Source organism: Mobula birostris, chromosome 11 (assembly GCF_030028105.1).
Source record: "Mobula birostris isolate sMobBir1 chromosome 11, sMobBir1.hap1, whole genome shotgun sequence".
Classification (NCBI taxonomy): domain Eukaryota; kingdom Metazoa; phylum Chordata; class Chondrichthyes; order Myliobatiformes; family Myliobatidae; genus Mobula; species Mobula birostris.
In genome coordinates, this window is record NC_092380.1 from 16246795 (window position 1) to 16274011 (window position 27217).

General features: G+C 39.9%; 2 protein-coding genes across 5 annotated transcripts in view; both read right to left on the reverse strand.

Moving 5' to 3' along the window:
• The window catches only part of tom1 (target of myb1 membrane trafficking protein), a 123351-nt gene extending 122207 nt beyond the window's left edge, over positions 1–1144 (reverse strand). Inside the window, exon 1 of one of the 2 annotated variants that reach the window (XM_072271750.1) lies at positions 1029–1144. In XM_072271750.1, the coding sequence (XP_072127851.1) occupies positions 1029–1080 (52 nt within the window). In that variant the 5' untranslated portion in view covers positions 1081–1144. The remainder of the gene's footprint in view (positions 1–1028) is intronic. The other variant, XM_072271748.1, reaches the window with a different exon arrangement.
• Positions 1145–4829: 3685 nt separating this feature from the next.
• The window catches only part of hmgxb4a (HMG box domain containing 4a), a 62325-nt gene continuing 39937 nt past the window's right edge, over positions 4830–27217 (reverse strand). For all 3 annotated transcript variants that reach the window (XM_072271752.1, XM_072271754.1, XM_072271753.1), the window contains 6 exons: positions 26612–26690; positions 22547–22611; positions 20367–20478; positions 13280–13473; positions 12015–12137; positions 4830–9269 (listed from right to left, as the gene is read on the reverse strand). In XM_072271752.1, coding sequence (XP_072127853.1) covers positions 9225–9269; positions 12015–12137; positions 13280–13473; positions 20367–20478; positions 22547–22611; positions 26612–26690 — 618 coding nt within the window. In that variant the 3' untranslated portion in view covers positions 4830–9224. The remainder of the gene's footprint in view (positions 9270–12014; positions 12138–13279; positions 13474–20366; positions 20479–22546; positions 22612–26611; positions 26691–27217) is intronic.

Below are 27217 nucleotides of genomic sequence, written 5' to 3' on the forward strand. Positions count from 1 at the left end.
GTTCTCCGTATGGGTTTCCTTCCACATTCAAAGATGATTAGGTTAGTAGGCTAATTGGTCACCTGGGTGTAATTGGGTTACACAGGCTCGGTGGGGCAGAAGAGCCTTTTACTGTGCTGTACCTCTAAACAAAAGATACAATGAGTTCTGAGAGAATTCAATTGAGTAGATGCCTTGAGGATATTCCCACTGATGTGACACAGGGTCTGGATAAAAAGGGGTGCAACAAGGAAATTCTTCTTTTAAGAAGGATATTAAACGCTAGTATTCTCCAGACCAGAAATCAGTGGATGCTGAGTCACTGAGTATTTTTAAGACTAGATGACATGAAGCCTGTGGTGAAATTAGAACTCTGGGTATTTTAATTGCACAATCTTAAATGAATCCCTGAAATAAATATTTTTAGTAAAACAGAGAACTGCTGATACTCAGGTCAAGCAGCCTCTAGAAACAGAACAGCATTTCAGCTTGATGACTTTTCATCTGAATGTTCATCAACCCAAAAGGAACTGCTCTCGCTCTTCTCTCTGCACAGAAATTGCCTGGCCAGTTGAGAATCTCGAACATTCGGGTTTTCGGTTCAGATTTTCAACCTCTGTAGTGTTTTTGTTTACAGATCTCAACCCCAACACTGGCTATCCATTTGCCCCCACAGGTGCTGCCTGACCTGCTGAGTTCCTCCAGCAGTAGTTTGCTACCTCAAGTTCCACAATCTGCAGTTTCTAGTGTTTTAACATTTTAAGTCTGGTCCCTAAACCTACAGCTTCAAAAGTCCGCCCACTTTACCCGGAACCTTCAATCAACTTCATAAGCACCGCCTATCGCACGCCACATTGGCTAACACCAAAACACTACCGTCCCATTGGCCCGCGTTGTTGTCAATCATTTGTGGCCCGAACTTTGGCCATCAAAATCCTTTCTCAATGCAACTGACAGCTTCTGAAATTGAGTTTGAAGTGAATCAGCTTTGCTGCTTTCAGCAGAACCCTCCCCACTGCTTCATGCTAGTGCGCTATCGCGTTCCTTACCAACTCGCTGACCGACTTGGGTGCTGAAGGGATTGCCGTAGAGAAACTCCATCTCCGCCGAGCGAGAGAACGAACGCACCAGCTGTCAGCTGACCCGGGTCACGTGAGCTAACCGCCACCGCAAGGCCTCATGGGCACTGGGTGTCGTGAGAGGGTGAGACAAAATCAGATATCTTTCAAAATAATCAATCCCTGATCTCCACTCACATTACCGATACTGACCGTAAAGGAATGGATCCGCTACTTTTTAATAATATTTTCCGTTTCATTTTAGTCACGCCCCATTGTTTTTGGAAGCTGCAACGGAGGGTTTTGGCGTGGGGCGGAGGGTGGGCTTTGTGTATAATACAGCGCCCCCTGCAGCCTTAGGGGAGCAACAGGTGGAGCTGGTAACTGGAGTTAGGGTTCACAATCTTAAATGAATTAGATCTGTGGAGGAAGGTCCCTTTATTTTTTAAGTACTTTATGAATATTTAAAGAATGCAATCTGCAAAGAAAGAATGGGGAAAGTGGGATGATCCTAAACCGTCCATATTTTTTGGGCAGATGGACAAGGATTTTTCAAATGACCACGTTATAAACCTTTATGGTTTGATATGAATTTAAGGTTTGCGGTAGAGGAAGAGGTCATTTGACACAGGAGGCCGAGCAAAGGGGTCATTGAAAGAAGAGTTTGTTCTGTTTGGTTGAAAATATATATCTTGAAGGGGAATAAAAATGCTGGAAATACTCAAAGGGTCAGGCAGCATTTATGCTAAGAGAAATGACGTTAATGTTTCGGATCACTCTGAAGCTTTAATTATATTGCATTAGATTTCGACCATTTTTTTAAGAAAGGAAAGGGATCAAATTGGAAATATCTACTTGGGTAATGGGAATAAGTTTTGTTCATGATTTACTTCAGACTTGCTGCTCTCGAATTCGATTGTGGGATTGTGAGATGCCATCGGAACAACGCTACTAAAATAATTGCAGTGCATTTTCATGTGGTCAGGATGAAACAGAGCTGGAAGGAATGAATAGTTATAGTAATGTCGCAGTGCAAAGAAAGCATAGTACTTTGTTTTGGATGGTAGAGCTTTTTTTTGGTTGTTACTATTGCACTCAGCCAGGAAAGTGGAGTATATTCTATAACACTCTGTGGAAAGGGTGAGATGCCAGGATGAGTCAATTGTTGCAGTCCCACCAGTGCAATTTTGATTTGACAAACTGATAGGATTACTCGTTTTGGCACCTTAAAATCTACGGTAATTCATCAGTGCCAATTACATTTGCAATCAATTAAAATCCTAATCAATTGTCTAAATATTAAATCATGCAAAAGTACAAAAAACACTTTTCAGTCTACTGCACTTGCAATGGTATCTTCACCCCCCCCCCCCACCACCACCATTTTCTTGCTTGTATCTAGTATTCTTTCATCAGTCTTAATTTTAATATAGGACGGCATTCAACTCATCGAGCCTATGCTGGTTCAGTGAAAAGGTTTCTTTGCAATTTTGTTGTTAATGTTACATCATAGCGATTAAAATCTGGTTATTTGATAATAAAAAGAAAATATCTTTATACTGAGACATTAATTCTGCCCTTCTAAATGCCACCTGGCCTGCTAAATATTTCCAGCATTTTGTTTTTAAATTCACGTTTCCACATCTGCAATTTTTGATTTTCACTTATCTTGATACAATATTTATAATCTGAAGGACTCCCTGCAGATGTTCTTGTCAATTGTTGATCCTGCACAGTGAGCAGGAATGACCTAAATTGGAGTTTAGGTCATTCACATCTAAGCAGCTTGAAAATCTGCTCTGATCTTTTGTTTTCCTCTTGCTTTCCAATTCTAAATCCTGTTTGGAATTATTTCACTTTATGACTTAATATTTCCTCATTGAATACCTTGTGAACATCTTTTCCAGAGTCCATGTGCAATTCTTGTCAACTGGTTTTATTTACAACCTTAAAACTCCAATCGCATTTATCTTGGCTATCCTGGCTATTTTCTCTTTAATCCAAGTACATGGCCATTTCATCCTTAAGATTCTAATCCAACACCTGTACTAAATTGACCTGTATTAGCATTACCTGCTTGATAGAAATTGTAAGGATATTGGCAATCACTGGGTAATTATCTGATGTGAAATTCAAGCACCTGTTCCCATCAGGCAGTTTGCTATGTAATGCTTTCCAAGGCTGACCAGATGAAACTGAGCGCAAGGCAGAAATTAAAGAAAATATAACCCAAGTCGCAGGTTGTAGTCAGCAGCAAGGTTGGAATAAACCAACGTCCAACTAAACCAGCACTTCTGGTGGATCTGCTGCCTCCCATCTCCAACAAACCATATTCAATCCTGACCATTGGTTCTGTCTGAGAGTAGTTTACACAGTCTTCCTATGATTTGTCTCCATTTTCCCTGAATAGCTGTGGATTTCCTCCCATGTGTAGATTAGCAGGTTAACTGGCTATTGCTAATTGTCCCTTGTAAGTAAGAGACATAATCCAGGGAAATTAATGGGAATATGAGAAAAATAAAATGAGATGTTTCTATGGTCACTTGGTGGTCAGCATTCACTTAGTGGATCATAGCACCTGTTTCTGTACTGTTTGACCCGATGATCAATTACCTGAGTCTTGTTTCAGACATCAATTTCAAAAGTTTTGAATTTTAGATTGTTTACTATTTTGTTTTGCCTCTTTTCAGTTTAGTTTCTTCCTATTTCCTTGTTTCTTTCTGACTTGATGATGTACTCAAGTTAATTTACTGTCTTTCCCTGTCCTCTCACTCAATAACAAAGGTGGTAGCCCTCTGTCCCATCGATACTTTAAAAAACTCATTATTGGGCTTCAAAACACAAACCTGCTGAAAGTGTGAGCTGGACAAGGCAGTGCAGACAATGCCCTACATCAGGCAAATGATATGTTGGTTGTTACTATGAGAAGATTTGAGTACTGGAGTAAAGACTCTTTTAGGACAACTTGAGATAACAAACAGGGCTTTCATTTGAAGAAACACGGAGTTAATCCTTGTCTGGAGCATATATTTTCTCACCCTACTTTTCTAAAACAGATCATCTGGTCTGTCTATGAAGGTTCTTAGTCATCCAGGTCATTGTATATCAAGCTGTAGTAAAACAAGGCAAATGGACTTGCTGTGTTGTCTAGAAGATGTTTTGCCACTCATCAGAGAGGCTTCTTCAGTTCTGTTCCATGGTGGGTAGTCTTCCAGCATGAACTCTGAGTTGTTTAAAGGCCTAGCAATCATATGAGGGTCATTAAGAGTCATTGAGGTAATGAGAGGGTCACTAATCTTATCTTTGCATGAATGGTTATTACTGCACAGGAACAAATTCGATGCAGGGACTATCGCAAAAAAAGTGAAAGGTACATCTGAAAATGTGAAAAACATTATAATAATTATGAGTCCTGATGAAGGGTCTTGGCCCAAAATGTTGACGGTTTACTGTTTTCCACAGATGCTGCCTGGCCTACTGATTTCCTCCAGCATTTTGTGTGTGTTGATAAGAACTCAGGTCTTCTTTCCCATTAATGTCTGCCTTGTATCTAGTGGCTGATGTATATAGTTTTCAGTATAATTGTAGACTGACATCTTTTAAATGATCACTGATATTATTTGCCATTCAAGCATTAATAAATGTGTAATTGGTTACTTTGGATAGATCAACTTTCCAATAGTCAATGTATTATTATACCTGTGTTTCCTATGTTTCCATTACTAATAATATCAACAATGGGTACAATTTACTGAAAGAACGAGAAACAGACTGAAGAATACAAAAACTCGTGATCTATTTATATAGCATACAGTACAGCTACAGTTTACTGTGTGCAAGTCAAGAAAGACGGGGAAGAACTTTTTATAAAAGCTCAAAGTAAAAACAACAAATATTCTAAATCTTTGCTTTTTTTAAAAAAAAAGATACAATAAACACACATATATAAACCTTTAAAAGAGAAATGCCCAACTTATTAGGAGGACTGTACAAGTTAATTGTTCTGGATATAAACAGATCTTACAATTCAATGGTGGTATCAGAAAACAAACCAATATGACCAATCAAATTATATGTCTACAAAAGATAAAATCAGTTCAGCAAATCTCACTGTTATCATGTGGTTTCTTCTGGGGGAGATATGCATAGTGAGGACTGGTGATAGAAAGCTACATATTTAGTTTTAATTCAGTGTGTTTTTTTTGAGCAGAGAAGTAGGTTTTTATCACTCAGCAGCAGGTTACAATTCCCAGATTAGATATGGGGTATTATCTCCCTACTCAGCTTCAAAACATACCACCCGAAAAATCTCTTCTATTGATTTAGCCTGATAGTATCAATCAACATTTCTCCTTTCCCTGTTGTCTGATTTTAGCTAGCCAGACAGAGGCTTTTATTTGAGCTGGGCCCTAAATTCTGATCCGAAATGTGAAGAGTATTTGCAAGTAAACTCTAATAGAACAGAACACTAGAACACCCACTCAGATCCCATTTCTTATCAGTGGGTTAAATGATAATTATCTTTTATTTTCAAAGTTGTTCTTCATTACTGAATGTTCCACTCCAATTTATTTCATTAATTTGATGACAGGCCACATTCTGAACTTTCAATATCTGGACGTGTTGAGTTATGGGGAGCCCTTTATCTGGTGCCCTCCGCTGTTTGGATTCTTCTACGCTGCAAGTTCCAGGTATTGCAAATTAACTGCTATTACATTTAGTCTCACACACCTCATCACTTATTAAAGGTACAATTGTTGGATGTAAAAGATGCACATGCTACAATAAATAAGCCAAAAGATTACTCAGCCTCGATATGTACAGAAGGGAAATAGGACACTGGTACCTCCTCAGCAATGCAACTTCTGGGATATGGAGTTCCTTTGTACTCTGAAAGTTAAAAGCCTTCAAAATAATGCATGCAAGTAATTTGAATTGTGGATTTGTTGCTTGTAGGTGGTGTTACCGCACAGCAGAGTAAATGTACGGCACTTTTCATGAAGAGTTTGAAAGCGCAACTTCATCTGTGGACAATTAGATATCAAGGGTCACCTCTTGTTCCATCTCCTGACTGTGCTTACAGAGGACACATTGCACTTCAATGGAAGCAGAAAAGGAAGTTGTAAGAGTAGCGACTAGAATATGTAAGGTGGGGGAGGGGTGGTCGCCCAGCTTTAAAAATAAGAGTTAGGACTGTCATAAAATACTTCTTTACAAAAAATAAAACAGGAATCTGAAACTTCCCGCCTCTCCCTCATTCCCACAAAACATATTAATTATAAGTTTCAGAACTGAAATTGACATACCTTTATTATGTAAGAGTACTAATGGTTACTGAACCATGGCATGCAGATGGAACCTAAGATGCTGATCTGTCACAATATAATTAAGTGGCAAAGCAGGGGATGAACATCCCCTGTTTATTTCTACATCCCTCCAAACTAATTGACCAAAAATACTTCAAAGCTCAGCAAAGCATAATTGAATTTACATCTAAGTTGAATCTGTGAAAATAAAATTACCTACAGAGGAAGTAAAACAAGTTGTTTCACACACACTAAAGTGCTTTTCAAATCATGCCACTTCAGTTACGAGAGATACCTACTGAGGCAAAAACTGGATAGGTTCATATTTTCATCCAACTATTATTAAAATGGATTTGATGCAACAAATACCCAGCTTCTCACAGGTGAGCCTAAGCAAGTTCAGGCCAGATGTATTCCCACATTTCTAGAATTAAAGTTTGATCTTTTACAGTAATATCAAAGACCTTCAAATTGAGAATGGCATTTAATCCTTTAAAATGTTTCCCAGGAAGCAAGTGATTATACTAATCAACTTGTAGCACAAGCATTTTCATATAGGGAGATTCGTGCAGTCACATGCATTCATCTATTTGGTTGCATTGAGGGAGAAAAATTGGCTTACAAGGAGAATTTTTTTAAAATCACTCATTAAAATGTGAATTAACTGAAGATATGGTAGAAAATAGTGATAGTGATCCAGCCAACAATTCTTCAGTTAACATTTGACCCCGGTGGTCTTTTGTGGTCTGTTTCACTGATCTTATCCAAGTACAACTCCCTCCATTGGGTTGGGAAACAATTAATGGTTTTAAAGTAATATAACCATTAGGGAAATACTGGGAAACTACCAAGCTTTACAGTGGGACAATCATGTTGCTTGCAAACAAATTAAATAACTAAGTACTGTTACAAATGGTACTAATCACTAAAATAGTTCAGAGCCTGTTTAACACAATTTTTGATGTTTTAAATTATTACAAAGGACAAAATCATGAGCTTTGAATGTATCAATCTCTCAATGAGTGTAGCTTTTTCAACATGGGATGAAAAAGCTGAAGGTTAATGCCTTTTATATAGTTGTTTATAGGCTACAGAGGCTGTACAAAAGTTTCAGACATATTGACTTTACTAAAGTAAAGTCTGGAGAAAAGAACACTGGACAGTAAACAGGAAATATTATTACTTTCCTTCCAATACAGAGCATCACAGCAAATATATAGCTACTTTAAATTAAGAAATATCATAAATTTATAAAATACTGAATGTTGTCACAGCAGCATTTAACCCACTGAACCTCCTAGTCCTGCACACAACACCAATTAGTGAAATGGGTTATTTATTACTGGAGCTACTAACATATTCTGAAAATACAATTTATAATGCCACTTCTTTAATGTTCTATAATGTTCACACAGAAATTTAAAAAAAACAAGGGTGATGACAAGGCCCTCAGTTGAAGGGGGAGAAAAACTTTAGAAGAGAGATTTAATAGAATAGGAGCCTGAATGTGGTATTTTAGCACATGGAAAAACTTGAGAATTTTGAATTGTCCTTGGATCAGAAGAGTTGAATTTTATTGGTGAAATTAAAATACATTACTAGTAGCATAAGAAACATCAACTAGTAAATGCAGACAGAAAATAGTTGGCAAGGTATTAAAAGTAATTTTTTTAATTCAGCAGATTGAGGATCTGTATTTACTGCTTGAAAAGTAAAATTTGATAGGGTAAGATATGGGCAATGATAAAGGACAAGGGAATCAGAATGATTGGATAGCACTTTCGGAGAGCTATATAGGCACAAAAGGCAGTATGGAATACTCTAAAAGGTCAACAGTCTCTCTCCTGACCACCACCCAATGATCCAGCTGAGAAGTGCATATTTGCAAACTGCTAAAGATTTGATTAGATCAAATATGATATTCACTGTTGAGACACTTCAGAACCAGGTACCAGTCAAATTCTGACAAAAGATCATCAATCTGAAATGGATAACTTTGCTCCTCTCTCCACAGATGTTGCCTGACCTGCTGAGAATTTCCATCATTTGCTGTTTTCATTCTAGTTAGGTTGCACAGGACCGGAGGAGGCAAGGATTCACAAGTAAATGCAAGATAGACAGACGCAATTATACAGGATTCAGCTTGCTCAAATCAGGTTTTAGAATTATTTTGAAGTAGTAAAATCAGTCATGGATAATAGTAATTCCACAAAATATTATGTTCCTCAGCTAAATGCCTTCACAATGGGCACTTTACCAGAGGACAAGTCCACAAGACAACTGAACAGAGCCCATTTGAAGGCCGTTTATCACAAGGAATGAGCAGGAACCATTGAGAAGCTGCATTTTCAGTGCTATAAAATAATGAAATAAAATACAAAACACTGCAAGTCCACAACAGGTTGCTCATCAACTGAAACAAAAGGTGGGTTTGACCTTTCATCACAGCACCCTCTTACTTTGTTCTTTAGTTGGTGAATAACCTGTTAAATGTTTCCAGTGTTTTCTTCTATTCCAGAATTGGAGGTGTGTTTTTTTTACATTTAGCATTACCAACTTACAAAATGATGCATACCCGTGGAAACAATCATGTTTTAGCAGAAGGTGGTCCAGCATTGGTGTTCATATTTGGCATTAGTGATCCCTGGTAGATCAACGTTAAACCCAATGATCCCTTCAAGAAATGCACCTTCTTCCCAGCATGCTCCTGGGCTTGCCTTGTCTCAACTATTTCAAAGCAGGTTTTTTTTACAACATTTAACAATAATTACAGTACTATAGGAAAGGGTACAATTCAAACATGCTATTCAGCAGTGAACAATCTTTATCTACAATATATTCAGTTTTCTGCTATTGATCCAGTCCCAAACATCTCTCAAGGTCAAAGTCCTGGCATGATATAAGCAATGTTATCCAGTGTGTGAGCCTGGGTGAATAAAAACAATACAATTAGAAAGCTGTAGTTATTATGGAAGACAAAACAAAGCTGTAGTTGTTATGGAAGACAATGAGCAAATTGATCTCAGTCCTATTAACGCCGGCTGGTGGCACAGTGGCATCAGCGCTGGACTTCAGGGCAAGAGGTCTCAAGTTCATTTCAGATGCCCAAGACACGCCGTACGATGAGCATACCAAAAAAGCTTGTCGGCGACCCGACAACTCCACCAGGAGTTAAGGGCGCGCGCACACACACACACACACACACTATTTATGATGGGTGTGACCTATTGCTTTCTAGCTTTCCAAGAACCACTGAACAGTACAGTGAGGCTGGAGGTTGTATGGCTCAGTTCCAGCAATCCAGGTTTGGTTTTAACATCTGGGTCTTGTTCTCTGTGTGGAGTTTGCACATTCTACGTGCTCAGTAACCTCCCACTGATTCTCTTGCCATCCACCTACACGCTAATGGCAATTTACAACAGCCAACTGAGCTACCAACCCTACCTCACCAGGGGGGGATTGTGGGAGCAAAGTAGAGCACTCAGAGGTGGATGGCAAAAGACTCAGCAGGAAGTTACTAGGCTTCAGGGAAATAGATGAGGAATTGCGATTGCCTGGAAAGCCATCATGGTCTTTTCTGGTAAGATGATGCTGAACCCTGCCCACCACTACTCCCTACCCCTATTTGCAATTGAAAAGATGGTGATAAACCTTCTGGAATCATTACTGATCTTCTATTGAATTATTCTGACAACGCCATTAGGGAGTTCCATGAATAGTCAATGTCATTCTGGAGTTGAAGAAGTACCAGTGAAAGTCCTATAGGCACTGAATTGGCTTAGTGACAAGCACAAAGTGCATTTGGTAATGGTTGGATTAGAGAGAAGTGTACACAGTGATGATTGCCAAGGGTTGGTACCAGGAGCAATGCTTTTCTTCATATTTATTAATGACTTAGACTTAAATGTCACATGCCCAATTTCCAAATCTGTGAACAAAACAAAGCTTGGCAGTACGGTTCAAAGTAATAGACATCACAAAGATAGCGACAGGCTAGTAAAGTGAACAAACACACAGCAGATAAAATTTAACAAGTAAAAACAAAGAGTATTTCATGAAGAGAGAATCTACATATGCTGGATATCCAAGTAACACACACAAAATGCTGGAGGAACTCAGCAGGCCAGAAAAAAGTACAGTCGATGTTTCAGGCCAAGACCCTTCAGCAGAACTGGAGAAAAAAAGATGAGGAGTAGATTTAAAAGGTGGGGGAGGGGGAGGGTGAAACCGAGAGGGAAAAAGGATGAAGTAAATAGCCAAGAAGTTGATTGATGAAAATCAACAATCAACTTCCAAGCTACTTACTTCATCCCTCCCCCTCCCACTTTCACCTGTCATATTGTTTCTCTCCAGTTTCTCTCTGTCAGGCCTAAGAAACTTCTCCAGTGATGCCCTGAGGCTGAAATGATTAATGTCCAACCATCATAACCATTTTTTATTATATGCGGTACAAGTCTAGCCAGTGGGAAACTTTATCCTCCACTTCTCATCGACAAGACAAGGGGGAAATCACAAGTTATCCACAATAGTCTCTCAGCTTGCCGCCCATCACCTTAAGCAACAGCTGCACAGACCCACAGACGAAGCTGCACCGAAGATCACCATTTGGTCTACTGTGCCACTTTTGGAAAAGCTATCCAATTCCTTCAGCTAGATTCTTTACAGTGCCTCTAATTTTCTTCTCTGCAATTAAATATTTAATTCACCTTTGAATATTAGTACTGAAATTTTCCCACCATTACCATAACCATTTTCTATTGTCTGAGGTACAAGTACAGCCAGTGGAAAACTTTATCCTCCACTTGTCATTGACAAGACAAGGGGGAAATCACAAATTAGTACTGAAATTTTCCCAAAACAATGCATGCCAGAATTAAAGTTTCCCTTTTGTCCCTCTGGGTGATGTGAAAATTACCTTGGGCACCAGACATCATCATGGCACAGCAGTTAGTGCTGACACCTCATAGCTCCAGTAATCCGAGTTTGATTGTCACCTCTGGGACTATCTGTGCACAGAGATTGTACATTCCCATCATGCCCAAATGTGTTTACGTGCAAGTACCCTGGTGCTCTAGTTTCCCCCCCACATCTCACAAGAAGCGGTTCAGAAGTTAATTGTCTACTGCGTTGCCCCAAATAAAGGTGGGTGCTTGGAGAGTCAGAGTGTGGTTGATGGCATGTGAGGGAGACGTGGTTACGCAGAACTATGTGGTGGAAACGGGATTGGTCTGAGTTGGCATGGACTCCATCAGCTGAATTATTTCCTATATTGTTTGGAAATACAAAATATGTACACACAGCTTACTAATCAATCATCAAAGGAAAAATTTTCCTACTTACAATATAAAAACAATTAAAATGTTCAGCATCCCTCTTAAATCTCCTTTTTCAGTTCTGAACTAATCAGTTCTCAGCTCACTAGTTTCCTCACAGAACTGAGGATCTTCACCGCTAATGCCATGCAACAGGAAAGATGAAACTGGATGTTAATGCCACACAGTCTCAATGTACTTGGCAGTCTCCCACTCACTAGGTTTATCCGAGAACAGAGAGGCACTGATCTTAACTGACTTGAATTTCTGCAAGCAGATTAGGAAGCTTGTCGGGTGGGAAATGCTTTTCGGACCCTTTAGCATATCATTTGGAAAATGCAGGAGAAAGAAAAACTCACAAGAGTTTCTTTTGGACAGCCATTAAGATGATCAACCTGTGCTGTGAGGCAAGTTAATGGACCCAGTGCACAGATTATGGAATCCAGCAAGACAGAGAGACTCCCAGACACTGCCACCATACCCTAAAAAAGAGAAAAATAGTTTTAAACTATCCATTTTAGAAATTCAATAAGTACTCAACAGCCTAAGACATCTTTAGGTTTTAAAGTAAAATGCAATTCCTCATGGTTTAATTAATAACAAATGAGTTGCAAAAACAGTGGGACAAAGGGGGTCTTAGATGTAATCTCTAATTTGTACTATCGCTGAACAATCTCTTTGCCATGACGTCAGTGAAACTAAATTAGCAGTAACATCCTTGAACTCAGTCACAGCTATCTTGTGACCTTGTTGGAAAGAAGGCTAAGTCAGATGTGGCTCCATTTTTGAACATAAATTATAATGCATGTTGATGTGGGCATACAGCAAGGCCAAGAACTGTAACACACATTCAATGTGAATAATAGTATTTTTATATTTTGAATTCCACCCCTGTTGAAACTGGGAACAATGTTCTATATCAGCGCCAGCAAACAAAGTAGACTGTTATTTTATGAATCTTATCTGCATTTCAATACTCATCCCAAAGAAGGAAGGCCTGTGTTCTCCAGAATAGATTTAATTTTTAAAGAAAGAACTGAAGCCCATAATGAGGTGCTCCATAAATTCAAAGCAACTCAAATCTTTCAGCCCTGAATGTGCACTTGCTTTCTGAGGGCTTCCTATCTATTGAAGGTAGAACTTATTGCAACGCAGTTATTAGAATTTGATGATGGTATTTGTTAAAAACTTAACAATTACACAAACGTTTACAGCACGGAAACAAGCCATTTGATCCACTTGGGCTAAACTCCACAAAGCTTCCTCCACAGTAACCAGCACACCCTTCTATTCCTTTCTCCCTCTTGTCTTAAATAGATCCAGCAGTGAGGTAAAAACAGGAAGACCTCAGGTTCTGTTCTTGTTCCCATCAGACATCATTAAGGAAATAACATCAACACAGTTTTGGAATAGTCATGGGTTGCTGCTGCAAAACACACTTCTGCTCCAACTCCAAAACACCAATGCTTGGTGATATTGAAGTCTTCAAAATTTGCATGAGGAACACAAGGCCATGGTGTGGAAAATCAAAGATGAAATTTCAAATTAATTTTGTGCCTATCATGCTCCTTAAGTTGTTACGTAGATGTTTCTCATCTCTTCCATCACTTCACACACATCTCACCTCAGTTTCTTGCAGTCGATGGCCGATGAGGCTCAGTGATTCTCCCAGAAGCTGCAAGTGCGCTGCAACATCAATTGGGTCCGCATCTGGCATTTTAACTGGAGAGGACTGACTGCTGCCTCCGAATGTGACTGAAAGGGCTGACCTCTTCTGAGGTGTCACCATACCAGACAAAGATGACGAGTTCTGCTTGCCTGATGCAAGGAAAGAATGAGTAGATGTGACAATCAAACGACTGATTAAAAAAGACACTCTGTTTCACAGAATTCTGATACGTTGTGCACCAGAGTATACAACCCATCTGAACCAAAAATTATCTACTAGGAGCAGCAAAAAAAATTACTACTCTAAGAATTTTGAGAAGACAAATTCAAAAATTACTTTTCAGCTGCCTCAAAGACACATTGCCTGTCCTTTTCTGGAACTGCGTTTTCTTTAAAGTTGTATGTATCCCCAGTTTCATCATTCACGAAGTTACACACAAAACTCCATTCAATAATACACACAAAATGTTGGAGGACTCTGCAAGTCAGGCAGCATCTGTGGAGGGGACTAAACAGTCAACATCTCAGTCCTGAAGGGACTCGGCCCTAAATGTCCAATGTTTATTCCCCTCCAGAGGTACTGCCTGATTTGTCAAGTTCCTCCAGTATTTTGCCTGTGCTATTCAAGATGTCCAGCATCTGCAGAATCTCTTGTGTTTCTGTTCAAGATTTTCATCTTCAGTTCCCTCCAACATGTTTCACCACTCAGTTAAAGCACAGATATAGTTGATGAGCCACATTGTAAACTCCGATCCTGAGCTACCTATCAAGGAGGGAATTCAGCCATCATCCATTGACACAGATCTCACACACAACTTTCCTGCTGTATGAACGGATGGCTCTTTGCATCTTAATCCCACTAACCAACCTCTATTGGAGAGACATAAACCTGGATTTATACATCACCTTTTATGGCCTTAGGTTCCCATCAAAATCCTTCAGGCAAAAAAATATATGATATGTGTTACAATATTGAAAAAACTGCACCTATCTGTCCACAAAAAGAAAGGCTGGTGGAATGCTTATCGAAGTATAAATACTATCCAAGATATTAGCAATAGCATCCTTGCCCTTCTTTGAAATCTTCCTGGAAATACCTTACATCATCTGATAGACCAAACGGTCTCAATTTAATATCTCATCAGAAACAAAGCACCCGTAACAGTGCTGTGCTCCCTTGGTACTTCACTGAATGTTCAGTTGGGATTTTCTCCAAAGTGAGACTTGAACCCACAAACGTCTGGCTCAAAGGAGAGTACTAATTACTGATTTAATTATTTCCTGATAAAGGAGGCACATATCTATTTTCTGTCTGTATTGTATATAGTGGCACATGTATTACAGTAATCACGTGGGTTGGGGTGTGGTAGAAGCAAATGAGTATGGTTGCGTATTCCAACCCCCCAATACCCACAGAGAAAGAGAAAAACAACACAAAACAAATCATACCAACAAAAGAAGCAAGCAACAACAGCAATCTAAATCAAATTGAGTCCTTAGATCCAAATCCCTGGAGTAGCCCCAAAGCCTCGGTATTCAGTTCATCACATTAGTGGGGCAAATTGCCCCAAAGCTCACAGACAAGAAGCACAGCAACAGGGGGCAGTCTCATAGCCTCAGGTCACAGACAGAGAAGTACCCAGATTATCTGGGCCAGTGTTTAAATTGTCCGAACCTCGCACTAAGACCCATCCCCACTGCCTGTGAATCACCCCGGGCCTAGATTTTGCTGCCAAGGGAGCCATTCTCGACCTCTCCAAGTTGGCTCGGTGCTCACAGTGATTCAACTTCATCCAACTCTCAACACCCTACCTTCCCAATCTATACAGGCCAACACTTAGATAGCCCAAACAGTGGATCATACCTCACATTAGGACCTGGGCGTTGCTGCAGTGAGTCACTCCAGGCCTTGAACACGTTGCCCATCATTTTCTTTGAACCTGGATTTTGCTGCCAAAGAAGCTGTTCTCAACCTCTCCAATTCGGTTTGGCGTTTAGAGCAACCCACCCTCGCACTCAAGTTAGTTAGACAGGCATTATAACTCCTCTGTCCCAGTCTACTCCCCTCCGAATTGTTCCCTTCCAACCAGCACAACTCCAAGTGTGTCGATTTTGCAACCAAAAGCAGAGCACATTCTGAGAATTCGTTTTGCCTTCACTCGCATCTTCAGAGCTTGCGGTGATAGTCTACCGCAATTCAATTCAAAAAGTGTTATTAATAATGGTTTTAATTGAACTCCTTTGTTTTTGAACCACCAGTAACCTGTTGCCCATCTTCAGTAGCGTCTTCTTAAACCGGAAGTTTCAGACACCGTTGCATATAGTTGAGAGTTAGAGGCAACCAGGGAATGATAGTTTCTTATGACCGCTAATTTATTTTGACCACTAATTATGCTTAGTGTTGTTTATTGCACTAATTTCTCTTAGTTAAATACAGAATTTATTAGAATGCTTACTTGCACTAATTATGCTATTATACGACTTAATATCACTATAAGACCATTATATCATCAATTTTGTTTTGCTAGTTTTTTACCTCTTCAAGATCGTTCGTCTTTGCTGGTTTTACAATATAGGATCGAACAAACCTCTCTTGATTTGGAAGTTCATTATTTGGAAGCGCACCATACTGCGTTGAGTACCCTGGCTTCATCTCTCAGCAGTTTTGGTTTGTTTTCAAGTAACCGCTACACCCAATAAAATATGTCCTGACAGTGATCCCCATTATCTACAGCCCAGTGGGAAGGTAAATGCTGGATTTCCACTATAATTGGCATGAAAACATGCTTCCTCAGTTCATCCTAAAACACCTCAGCTCTAGTTTTAAGATGACGTCCTCTTGTTCTGGATTCCCCATCAGAAAAAAATTGTTTTCCTTGTATCTACACTTCCAAATTCCTTTTTGAAAGTCATGATCAGATACTACTGAAATTATAACTAAAGAGAATTTCAAGATTGTTTTATTTAGCCAATATTCATAATTGAACTATTTAGGACTTAGAGTGAAATGTACATAATCTAGAGGTGAATAAATACTGACATCCAATGTCCAAAACTGAACATCATGCTCCTGATTGGGTCTCAGCATAGCTTAACATGTCAGAAAAATTATTTCCCTATTTTAGTATATTTTTAATTATATTTCACATGTCATAGTTAGTGCACGGTGTGTGTCAATAGACCCGAATACTTTAGTTCCAACACTTCTATCAGCGTGAAAGTGTACTGACCTATTGTTTTCAGATCCAAAAGTCAAAGTCCTCACACTTAAAAAATAGAACACTACAGCACAGAACAGGCCCTTCAGCCCGCAATGTTGTGCTGGCCTTTTAACATACTCCACAGTCAACCTAATCATTCCCTCCTATATAGCCCATAACCCTCCATTTTACCGACATTCATGTGTCTATCTAAGAGTCTCTTAAATGTCCCTATATTATCATCCCCTACCACATGCCTGGAGTGCATTCCAGGCACTTACCACTCTCTCTGTGTAAAAAAAAAACCTACCTCTGACACCTCGCCTAAACTTTCCTTGAACAAGATGTCCTCTGGAATTGGCCATTGCCACCCTGGGAAAAAGGCACTTAATCTATGCCTCTCATTACCTTATACACTTCTATCAAGTCATCTCTCATCTTCCTTCACTCCAAAGAGAAAAGCCCTAGCTCGCTCAGCTCTTCCTCATAAAATATATTCTCCAGTCAAGGCAGTATCTTGGTAAATCTCCTCTGCACCTTCTTATAATAAGGTGACCGGAATTGAAGACAATACTCCAAGTGTGATTAAACCAGACTTTTATAAAGCTCATGACTCTTGAACTCAATTCCCCGACTAATGAAGGCCAACACACCATATACCTTCTTAACCACCCTATCATCTTCTGTGGCAAGATGGCGCCAATTAAGTGGCATCTCTTTGTGAGCAGCTCCGATGGAAATCATCAAATATTCCTGTTTAAGACTACTACAACAACCACAGCCATGTGACTATTGTAGTTGTCTTGAACAGAATTATTTGAGAATATTTAAACTATTTAAAAAATTTTTCTATCCACAAAAATCGACAGATCCCAACAACAGACTCAGGTTGCAAGTGCAGTTTCCCTTTAAGAAAACGGAAGTGGGGCAGGTAAGCCAATCTGCAAGTACAATTGAAACACAGAGGCTTTAGACCTCCACTCACAACTATCTTGCTGGCAAATACACAGTCTCTGTAAAATAAAATTGAAGGCCTCAAAGAAAGATTGCAGTACACAGAGATTGCTGTGTACTTTGCTTCATGGAAACATGGCTATCCCCTGCCATTTCGGACACAGTGCTGCAGCCTGATGGCTTCACCATTTTCTGCAAAGACAGGACAGTTCAGTCTTTTAAAAGGCAGAGGAAGTGGAGTATGCTTTATGATTAACTCATCATGGTGCACAGACGTGGCAGTTCTGTCTCAATCCTGCTCACCCTTCCTGAAACTTCTAGCGGTCAAGTATTATCCTTTTTATCTGCCAAGGGAAATTGGGAGGACTGGAGAAGCTGAACATTGTAATCAGCAGGCACAAAACAGTATACGCTGATGCCTTCCCTGTCACTGTGGAGGATTTCAACCAGGCCAGCTTGAAGAAGTCTCCTCACTAACATATCACCTGTGGAATAGAGGAGCTAGCCCACTTGACCACTGTTATACCATCATCAAGACCGTGCCATCTCACACCCACACTTTGGAAAGTCTGATCACCTGAATGTACCTTCTCCCAGCTTATAGGCAGAGACTACAGACTGCAGCCCCAGTGGTGAGGACCAAGAAGGTCAAGGGAGGCGAAGGAATGCTTAAACAACTTCTTTGAGTCAGTGGACTGACCAAAATTCAGGGATTCATCTTCGAATCTAAATGAATACGCCAGTTTTCACCAACTTCATCAAGACCTGTGTGGATGAGTGCGTGCCTTTGAGAACGTACTAGACATACCCAAACCAAAAGCCATGGATGAACCAGGAGATTCATAGTCAGCTGAGGACTAGATTTGTGGCATTCAAGACTGGTGACCCAGAGCTATGCAAGAAGTCCAGATACGACCTATGGAAGGATATCTTAAAAGCACAAAACAATTCCATTTGAGATTAGAGATGGAATCAGATGCACAACAGCTCTGGCAGGGTTTGCAGGCCATTACTTCCGACAAAGTGAAACAAAACATCATTGATTGCTGTGATGCTTCACTGCCAAATGAACATAATGCCTTTTGTGCACTTTGAAAGGGAGAACAAACTACAGTACGCCTGTGCAAGTCCTTGCAGCATCTGGTGACCCTGTGATCTCTGTCTCGGAGGCCGATGTCAGAGCATCTTGTGACCCTGTGATCTCTGTCTCGGAGGCCGATGTCAGAACTCCTTTCAAGAGGGTGAACCCTCGCAGGGCATCAGGCCCTGATGGCGTACCAGTAGGGTTCTGAAAACCCGTGCCAACCAACTGATGGGAGTGTCCAAGGACATCTTCCCACTGCTGCAGTAGAAGGCTCCCACCTCCTTTAAAAGGGTGACAATCACACAAGTGCCCAAGAAGAACAGGATAAGCTGCCTCAATGACTATCACCCATTGGCACTTATATCTACTGTGATGAAGTGCTTTGAAAGGTAGGTCAAGGCCAGGCCCTGGGCTTGCTGCAATTTGCCTATCACCACAATAGGTCTACAGTAGATGCAATCTCAGTGACTCTTCACTTGGCCTTGGATCACCTGGACAATAGTAATACCCATGTCAGGCTGGTGTTTATTGATTACTGCTCAGCATTCAACACTGTCATACCCTCAGTTCTAATCAACATGCTCCAAAACCTGTGTCTCCCTCTGCAACTGGCCTTAACGTTGCCTCTCAGGTCTCCAATTCTCTCTTGAAAATCCAAATCCACCATCTCTATAAGCAGTGAGTTCCTAGATCAGTACTAGTCTGAATAAAAACATATGTTCTTACATGCCTCGAGTACCTTTTGCTCATCTTTTGAACCCGTACCCAATGGTCATTGTATTTACCCCATCATCTTCCGCATTTCTTTCAAAATCCTTTATTCAAGATTGTTTATTGTGATTCATCATTAAACGAGCGTAAAGGAGAACAAAATGAGTATTTCTCCGGATCCAATGCAGCATGAAAATAACACAGTAAGCATGAAGAGCACAACTTGAAAAAAAACCTGTCTGCCCTTTCTTGGGAAAGGCTCAGCTTTTGTAGTCTAAGCTTTACAGCTAAAATCATCCACAGAGTGCAACATTGGCTGTAGATTAAACTGACGAAGTGTCACGATGCGAAACAAAACAAGTATAGCAAGAATTTAAAGTTAAATAAAGTTCAACTTGCAATATATGCTTTTGGACCATTCATAATATAAACATGCACTAAAATACTTTAGAGCAGGGATTTCCAACCTGGGGTCCACAGACCCCCTACTTAATGGTATTGGTCCAGGATGTAAAAAAGGTAAGGAACCCCTTCTTTAGAGTGAAAGAATCAACTCGTAAACCTTTGTCTCTCAGCACTAAAAAGGACAAAGGCAGCAGGCAAGTGGGAATACCGCCACCTCTCCAATTCACTCACCATCCTGACCTGGAAATATAATCGCTGGTCTTTTACTGTCTAAATCATGAAACACTCTCCACACACATTGTGTGAGAACCTTCACCAGATGAAGAGCAACAATTCAAGAGTAATAAGGGTAATAAATGCTACCCAATAAAAGGAATATTTTAAAAAGATAAACCTGTTACTGGGCAGAACAGGGACCATGGAATTAAAAAAAATGGGTGCTTCATGGAACTATGGAGAACCAAAATGTTATATCCTGGTATATTCTGTAATAGCTTTTGTCATCTCTGAGGTCGGGAGGTGAATATCAAATATTCTTTTTTTAAATCCCTCAGCTGAGTCAGGATTTACATGTTTTATTTTCTCTTCTAGGTCATAGCTTCTGACTGGATATTGTGATGCACACGGCATTTAGTGTGCATGATAAGCAGGATGGATTGCCCTTACGTAACAGATTTATTGCTGAGTACCTTTCTGTTTAACAGCTGCCTCTTCCAGTGAATCAGAGAGCTTCCTTTTCACTGTCATAGCCTCGGCTTTGTTCTGCTTGTGCTGCAAGTATTGGCACCTCTGTTTCCATACCTAGAATTTTAAGAAAAACCTTCTCATTTTCCATAATAAAAGGTCTCTACGTAATGTGTCTGTATCAACAATAAGTAGTCTTTGTGTTAGCTTTGAATGAGTTGTTGCATAGTTTATTAAAGCTGTAGAATCTGACACAATCCAGTCATACATTAACAGTGTTCTCAGAAAAGCCTGCGTCCAATTAACAAGACTGCAACCACATGAAACTGACTGACTTCAAAGGCAGGCATGTGGGGCTGTAGCATTTCGAAATAAAAACATATAGCACAAAAGCAAGAGAACCATAATGAACCTTTATAAAGAACTGTCAAGATTTTTTCAAACAGAGCCAGTGTTGAAGAACTTCAGAAATAGTTCAAATCTGGAGTGATTCTTAAAGAAGGCTGAAAGAATACCTGAAAAATGTCTATAAAATCATGAAAAATTAACACTGGTTCGTGGGTCAAGAACTAAGAGGGCATACACTTAAAAATACAAAATGCTGGTAACATCCAGCAGGTCAGGCAACATCTTCGGGGAAGTGGAACAGAGTTAAAACTTAAAGTCAAAGAAATTGAAGAGAGTTCTGACAAAGGATATTTGACCTGATACTTAAACTCTATGTCTCTTTCCACAGATGCTACCTGACCTGAGTGAGCGTTTCTGGTATTTGCTGTTTTAATTTTAGCTCACTAGCATCTGTAGTTTAGTGTTTTGATATTCAGGACATAAATTTAAGATAGCCGATAAAAGAACACTAGGAAATTTTTACACAGTGTTGACATGGAACGCACTGGCTAAAACATCAAACCATGCATTTTACAGATGTAGGACCACAGACAAGAAGCATGAAGCAATACAAAGGATTGCTCTTATGAAAAGGCAAAGCTTTTCAATGACTGAATCAGCTCCTCCTGTATTGTAATTATTGTGTTTCTATGAGCACATCAACTCTAACCATAGCAGTAACAGCATCATGACCAAATCCTTCTTCAAACCCTGCCTCCAAAGACACAATCTCAGAGAGGAGAAGAAAATTAAAATCAACTCTGAAAACCTTTGCCTTCCCAGCCAATCACAAAATATATGGAAGGTACATCATCAAAATAATGCCAAACAAGCCACTCTGGTCTATCTAAACTCTGTGTGGCTAGTGCCAATTTTTTTTTTTAAAAGATTAAACATTAGCTTTATTTGTCACATGTACATCAAAACACACAGTGAAATGCATTGTTTTGCGTCAACAATCAACACAGTTCCAGAACTGTTCTGGGAGCAGCTCGCAAGTGTCGCCATGCTTCCAGCGCCAGCATTGCATGACCATAACTCATTAACCCATAACATCTTTAGAATGTGGGAGGAAACAGGAGCACCCAGAGGAAACCCACATGGTCACAAGGAAAACATATAAAGTGCTTACAGACAGCAATGGGGAATTGAGCCCTGTTGGATCTGACTACTTAATGCTTAGATTCAACCATTTAATTGTTATTTTCTTACAGTTTAACAATTAATTATCTACTTGCATTTTAAGTAGTCCTTGTACATATAAATGTTTAATGTGCCTCTAGTGGCTATACAAAGTATAATTCCAGGAAGTTCCGGAAGCTTCTTTCTTCTCCGTTATGTGAATAAGTGTTTCCTCATTGGTTAATTTAATATTGCAGTATTGAATAAGTACTTCCTAATTGGTTAATACTTATCTATAGATACGAAGGGAATTTTTCCTTTCTCTGGGTATAAAGTAGCTAATACAAAGCAGTGCCATCTTTGATCTTGGCTTTCTCCAGCACAGTCTGTGCAGTTTTCCTCTGTTCTATCAACCCTAAATAAAACAATTGTGAAGCTACAAGTTTTGTGCCTCGTTCCTGATGTCTAAAAAACCTTGGATTAAAAATGTCAGAATCTCTCAACCCCAATAGGCGACTGTTGGTGCTGTAGGGATTGCACTAACCAATATGCTACCATGCCTCCCCCAACCACATAGCAATCATAGTAATATAATAATAGTACTAATAAGAAAAATATAGTGTGCTCAGCTTCCAAAGGCAAGTCTGGATACAGCACAACAACAGGACAGGCTTACCTGTTTATCCTTGTCAGGAAGCTGTTTCCATACCTCGGCCAGCTTCTTGCTAAGTTCACCAAAATCTGCGGCAAAGACAAGCGCAACCATCAGCAAGTGGCTGGACCCCAAGTTATAGTTAAACACAATGATACAACTTGTCAACTTATAGGAGCACGGGACTGACCCTCCAACAAACTGCATCAGAAAACATGGCACGTCACTTTGTTGTACAACTAAATGAACCATCTCCTGAGTTTTCAGCTGTTTCTTTGTTTAAGAAGCTGGTTACCTCATCCCCTAAGCCAAAGTCTCTCTCCGGTATCATGTACTACTTTTAAGATTGGTTCATCAAATAAAACAAACAGAAGAAATTCAGTAGATCAAGCAATAACTGTGGAGAGGTGTTATAGAATTAATTCTTCTTTCTGTAAATGCCACCTGAGCTGCACAGCGTTTCCAGCATTATGTTTTTGTTTCAAATTTCCAGCATCCATAGTAGTTTCCTTTCATAAACAATGTGATCACGTTGTACATTCTGAAAGAGCTAGCCACCAGTCTCATTCCCTTGCCCTTAGTCCATACCAACTCAATATGATCCAAATCAAAGATGGTGACGAATCACATATTGGAAAGAGATTGATTAAGAGGTTGTTGTGGTGGCACCATTCAGCCAGATTTTCAATGTCCACAAGACCAAGGAGCTGATTATTGACTTCAGGAGGAGGAAACTGGAGGTCCATGAGCCAGTCCTCATCAGGGGATCAGAATTGGAGAGAGTCAGCAACTTTGAATTCCTCAGTGTTATCATTTCAGAGGACGTGTCCTGGGCACAGCACACAAGTGCAATTATGAAGAAAGTATAGCAGTGCCTCTACTTCCTCAGGAGTTTGCAAAAATTCAGCATGTCATCTAAAACTTTGACAGACTTCGTTAGATGTGTGGTGGATTAACTGGCTGCCTCACAGACTGATATGGAAACACCAATGCCCTTAAATAGAAAATCCTACAAAAAGTAGTGGATACAGCCCAGTACATCATGGGTAAAGCTTCCCAACCACTGAGCACATCCACACAGAATGCTGTCACAGGAAAGCAGCATCCGTCATTAGGAACCCCCACCACCCAGGACATGCTCTCCTCTCACTGCTGCCATCAGGAAGAAGGTGAAGAATCCTCAGAACCCACACCACCAGGTTCAGGAACAGTAATTACCCCTTAACCATAAGACCTTGAACCAAAGGGATAACTTCACTCAACATTACTTACCCCAAAACTGAACTGTTCCCACAACCTATGGACTCACTTTCAAAACTTCTTCATCTCATGTTCTTGATATTTATTAATTATCATATTATTTTTCTCAGCTCAAGCTGATAAAACCTGAGGTACAGGCATAGTCAAGTACGATTATTTGTCAACTGCTAGGAACTTTCGGATTATTCTACTGGTGTTTAGTACTGTGGCTTCCTGAAGATCTATGTAGATATTACTGTGTAAAAGTACATTTTAAGGCAAAGACTTTCAATACCCAACAAATCTTCCAACCTCATCACTCCTTACGTCACGAGACAATCAAACAATTGTAAATCATTTAAACTTCAGACTTCAGACTCGTCAGGGAAAGAATTAATAAAACGCAATGCTTCAGCTGGGTCCTCAAAAATATGAACCCCAGAATTTTTGCCGAAAAGCCTTAATTTAGCTGGGTATTGAAGAGATGGATGCAACTGTCTTTGAAAAGCCATACGCATTACATCAGCGAATCCAAAACGTTTCTGAACAATTTCACATGGAAAATCTTTGAAGAAATGAATCTCAGAGCTTTGAATGTGTTTACTTCTAATGGCCGCACCATGCGTGTCTTTCTTCTCTTAACCATTTGAGTGGCCTCAGATGTAAGTGGACCGCTCCCCCGAGAAACACTTGCAGCAGCTGCAGCCTGTGGTGCTGGTGGGCTAATTGGAATGTTGGCAGTAGCGTTTTCAGGTTTCCCAGTGCCTGCCCGCCTATCCAGCAGTGCACCACTAGCGGTTAGCTTATGGTGATGTCCAGCGCTAGCTCCAGGCATGCCTTGGTGATCCCCAGTCAGTGGCCATATCACTCTGTTCCGTAAAGAATATCTCCATTTCTAAAGTGAAACAGTATTGCTTTTTATACCTACAGCCAGGTTTAAGTTTCAGCCCCCCTAACATGGAGAACAGACGCTGACCAGAGCACTGCCCAACCTGGTCACAGGCACGTCTGGATTTTTCCAAACTGGACGCAGACACGTCTGGGTATAGATGTATCTGGATTTATAGTATTATTGTTACTTCTGCATTTGTACCATTTGCTGCCTTTTGCACACTGGTTGTCTGGCCTGTTGGGGCTGTCTTTCATCAATTCTATTACGGTTATTGGATTTATTGTGTATGCCCACAAGAAAATGAATCTCAGGGTAGTACATGGTGACATATATGTACTTTGATAATAAATTTACCTTGAACTTTGAACAAACATCGTCTTTCCCTTTAGACTTGTGCACTTTTTTGTTGGATGCATATGCAGATTCTTCTTCCATTAAACAATTATGTCCTTGTAACTCTTTGGATCAAAATGAAGTATTAAGACCACCTTTTAATGATGATCTTAAATTGATGTCCTCATTTACCAATAACGCCTGTCCACTCTAGTAAATGATTAGCTTGTCACACCCATACCGAACAGCTCAGATTCAATTTTGACACAAGTTAAGCACAGGATTTGCAATGCACAATGGAGTGATTAAGTGCAAGCTCACTAGTTTGAATCTCCAAGGTATTTGTTCGACCCAATTTATAACTTTCTTTTGACGCTCATGCGATTTCCACATGATCAGCTCAGTAAGAATCTGAAGACCCACGTCAAAGAAAGTGACCTATAAATTATATAGAATAAGCTATAACTGGGTGAAAAATGATTACAGTATTGATTGGCAATCACTTTTAACCTTCAATAATGTTTTTCCTGTGTTGCCTATATACAGTACTGGTTTCCCACACAGTAATAAAGCCACTTTGGATATAAATGAACTTCTTCAATGACGAGATGCATCTCTCTATATTTCCTTCAAGTAGTGCAAAGCGCCATGCACCATTGAACATAGAAATCTATAGCATATTACAGGCCATTTGGCCCGCAATGTTGTGCCATATCAAGGTACTGAGGTACAGTATCAAGTACTGCATCTGCATCTACTGCATTAGCAGGACAGGGCATAATGCATTGAGTAAACTCAGATATAAGTTGCTGATTGAGGTGAGCATGGTTAAAGTGGTGGCTTGGGTGGGGGGGGGGGGGGTGTTGGTGTGAGGAAGAAAAGCATTTCTAAGCCCTCCTGGAACATATTCTCACTTAGCATAAACTTCCACCCTACTCATCTGAAAGATTTAACTTAATTAGAAGAAATATGAAAGGCAATGAGGAAAGAAATTTATGTAACGAGATGTCAGAAATAAACTGCCTAAAAGCAACACTGCATGCAATCTTGAAAGGGAGAAAACTAATTGAATAGCTGTGATAATGGGGCAACAAGGATGAGCTGAACAGCCCCCTTTAGAGGATACCATGATAAAACAGTAAGGATCAATTCCTGATCACAAGAGGAACAAGGATCAATTATCTTCTTATCGTCAGTTATTTCTTAACCTGTTCTACCAGTCCCTTCTCCTGTTTCTTATTTCAGAATCTAATATAGGAAAGAGTATTGCTCACCCTCCCCATAATGAACAAGCTAGCATGAAAAGCTAAAGCAACACACATCAAATTTGCTGGCGAACGCAGCAGGCCAGGCAGCATCTGTAGGAAGAGGTGCAGTCGACGTTTCAGGCCGAGACCCTTCGTCAGGAGACCCTTCGTCATCTCTTCCTACAGATGCTGCCTGGCCTGCTGCGTTCACCAGCAAATTTGATGTGTGTTGCTTGAATTTCCAGCATCTGCTGAATTTCTGTTGTTTGCATGAAAAGCTAAAACTGGGAGATGCTGAAAATCTGAAATAAAAATAGAAAATGGCAGAGGCACAATTAATGTTGCACGTCATGTGTAAAAAAAAATAAAAGCCCTTACCTATTCCTGGATGCTCAGCAATAATATTAATCCGGTACTCCTTGCAAAACAGCTGATAAGCAGATATATTCTTTTTCTTCTGCAATAAATATAAAGAAATATTGTAATAGTAACAAATAGATAACACTTCACTGATACACCTAGCAATATCATATAAAACAGGTTTTCCTTAAGTGATTTGCTATCAATAGGTAGGCAAAATTATTTTACTTTAAAAAAGTGAGTTTGTAATGAAATTTTAAAAATGCTCAAGCTGAAGATTAGCAGGGTTTCCTCCTTCAGTTGACCATCTCAGTATCACACATCATCAGATCACGAAGTAAAATCTGGTCTGACAATTAACATCTCGGCTCCAAGCTCAAGTGGTACCTATATCATTGTTGTTAACATCTATTCACTGGTATTCATCTATTCAAGGGTATTGGCGCTATTGGGACCTTATTTTTTTAATTATGATCTCTCACAGAACCCCCGAGCAACCTCTCAGGGAACCCTGATTTAGATGACAGAATAGATGGCTCTGTTGCTCAGTTTGCAAATGATATCAAGATTGGTGGAGGGGCAGGTAGTGTTGAGGAAAGAGGAAGGCAGCAGAGGACTTAGACT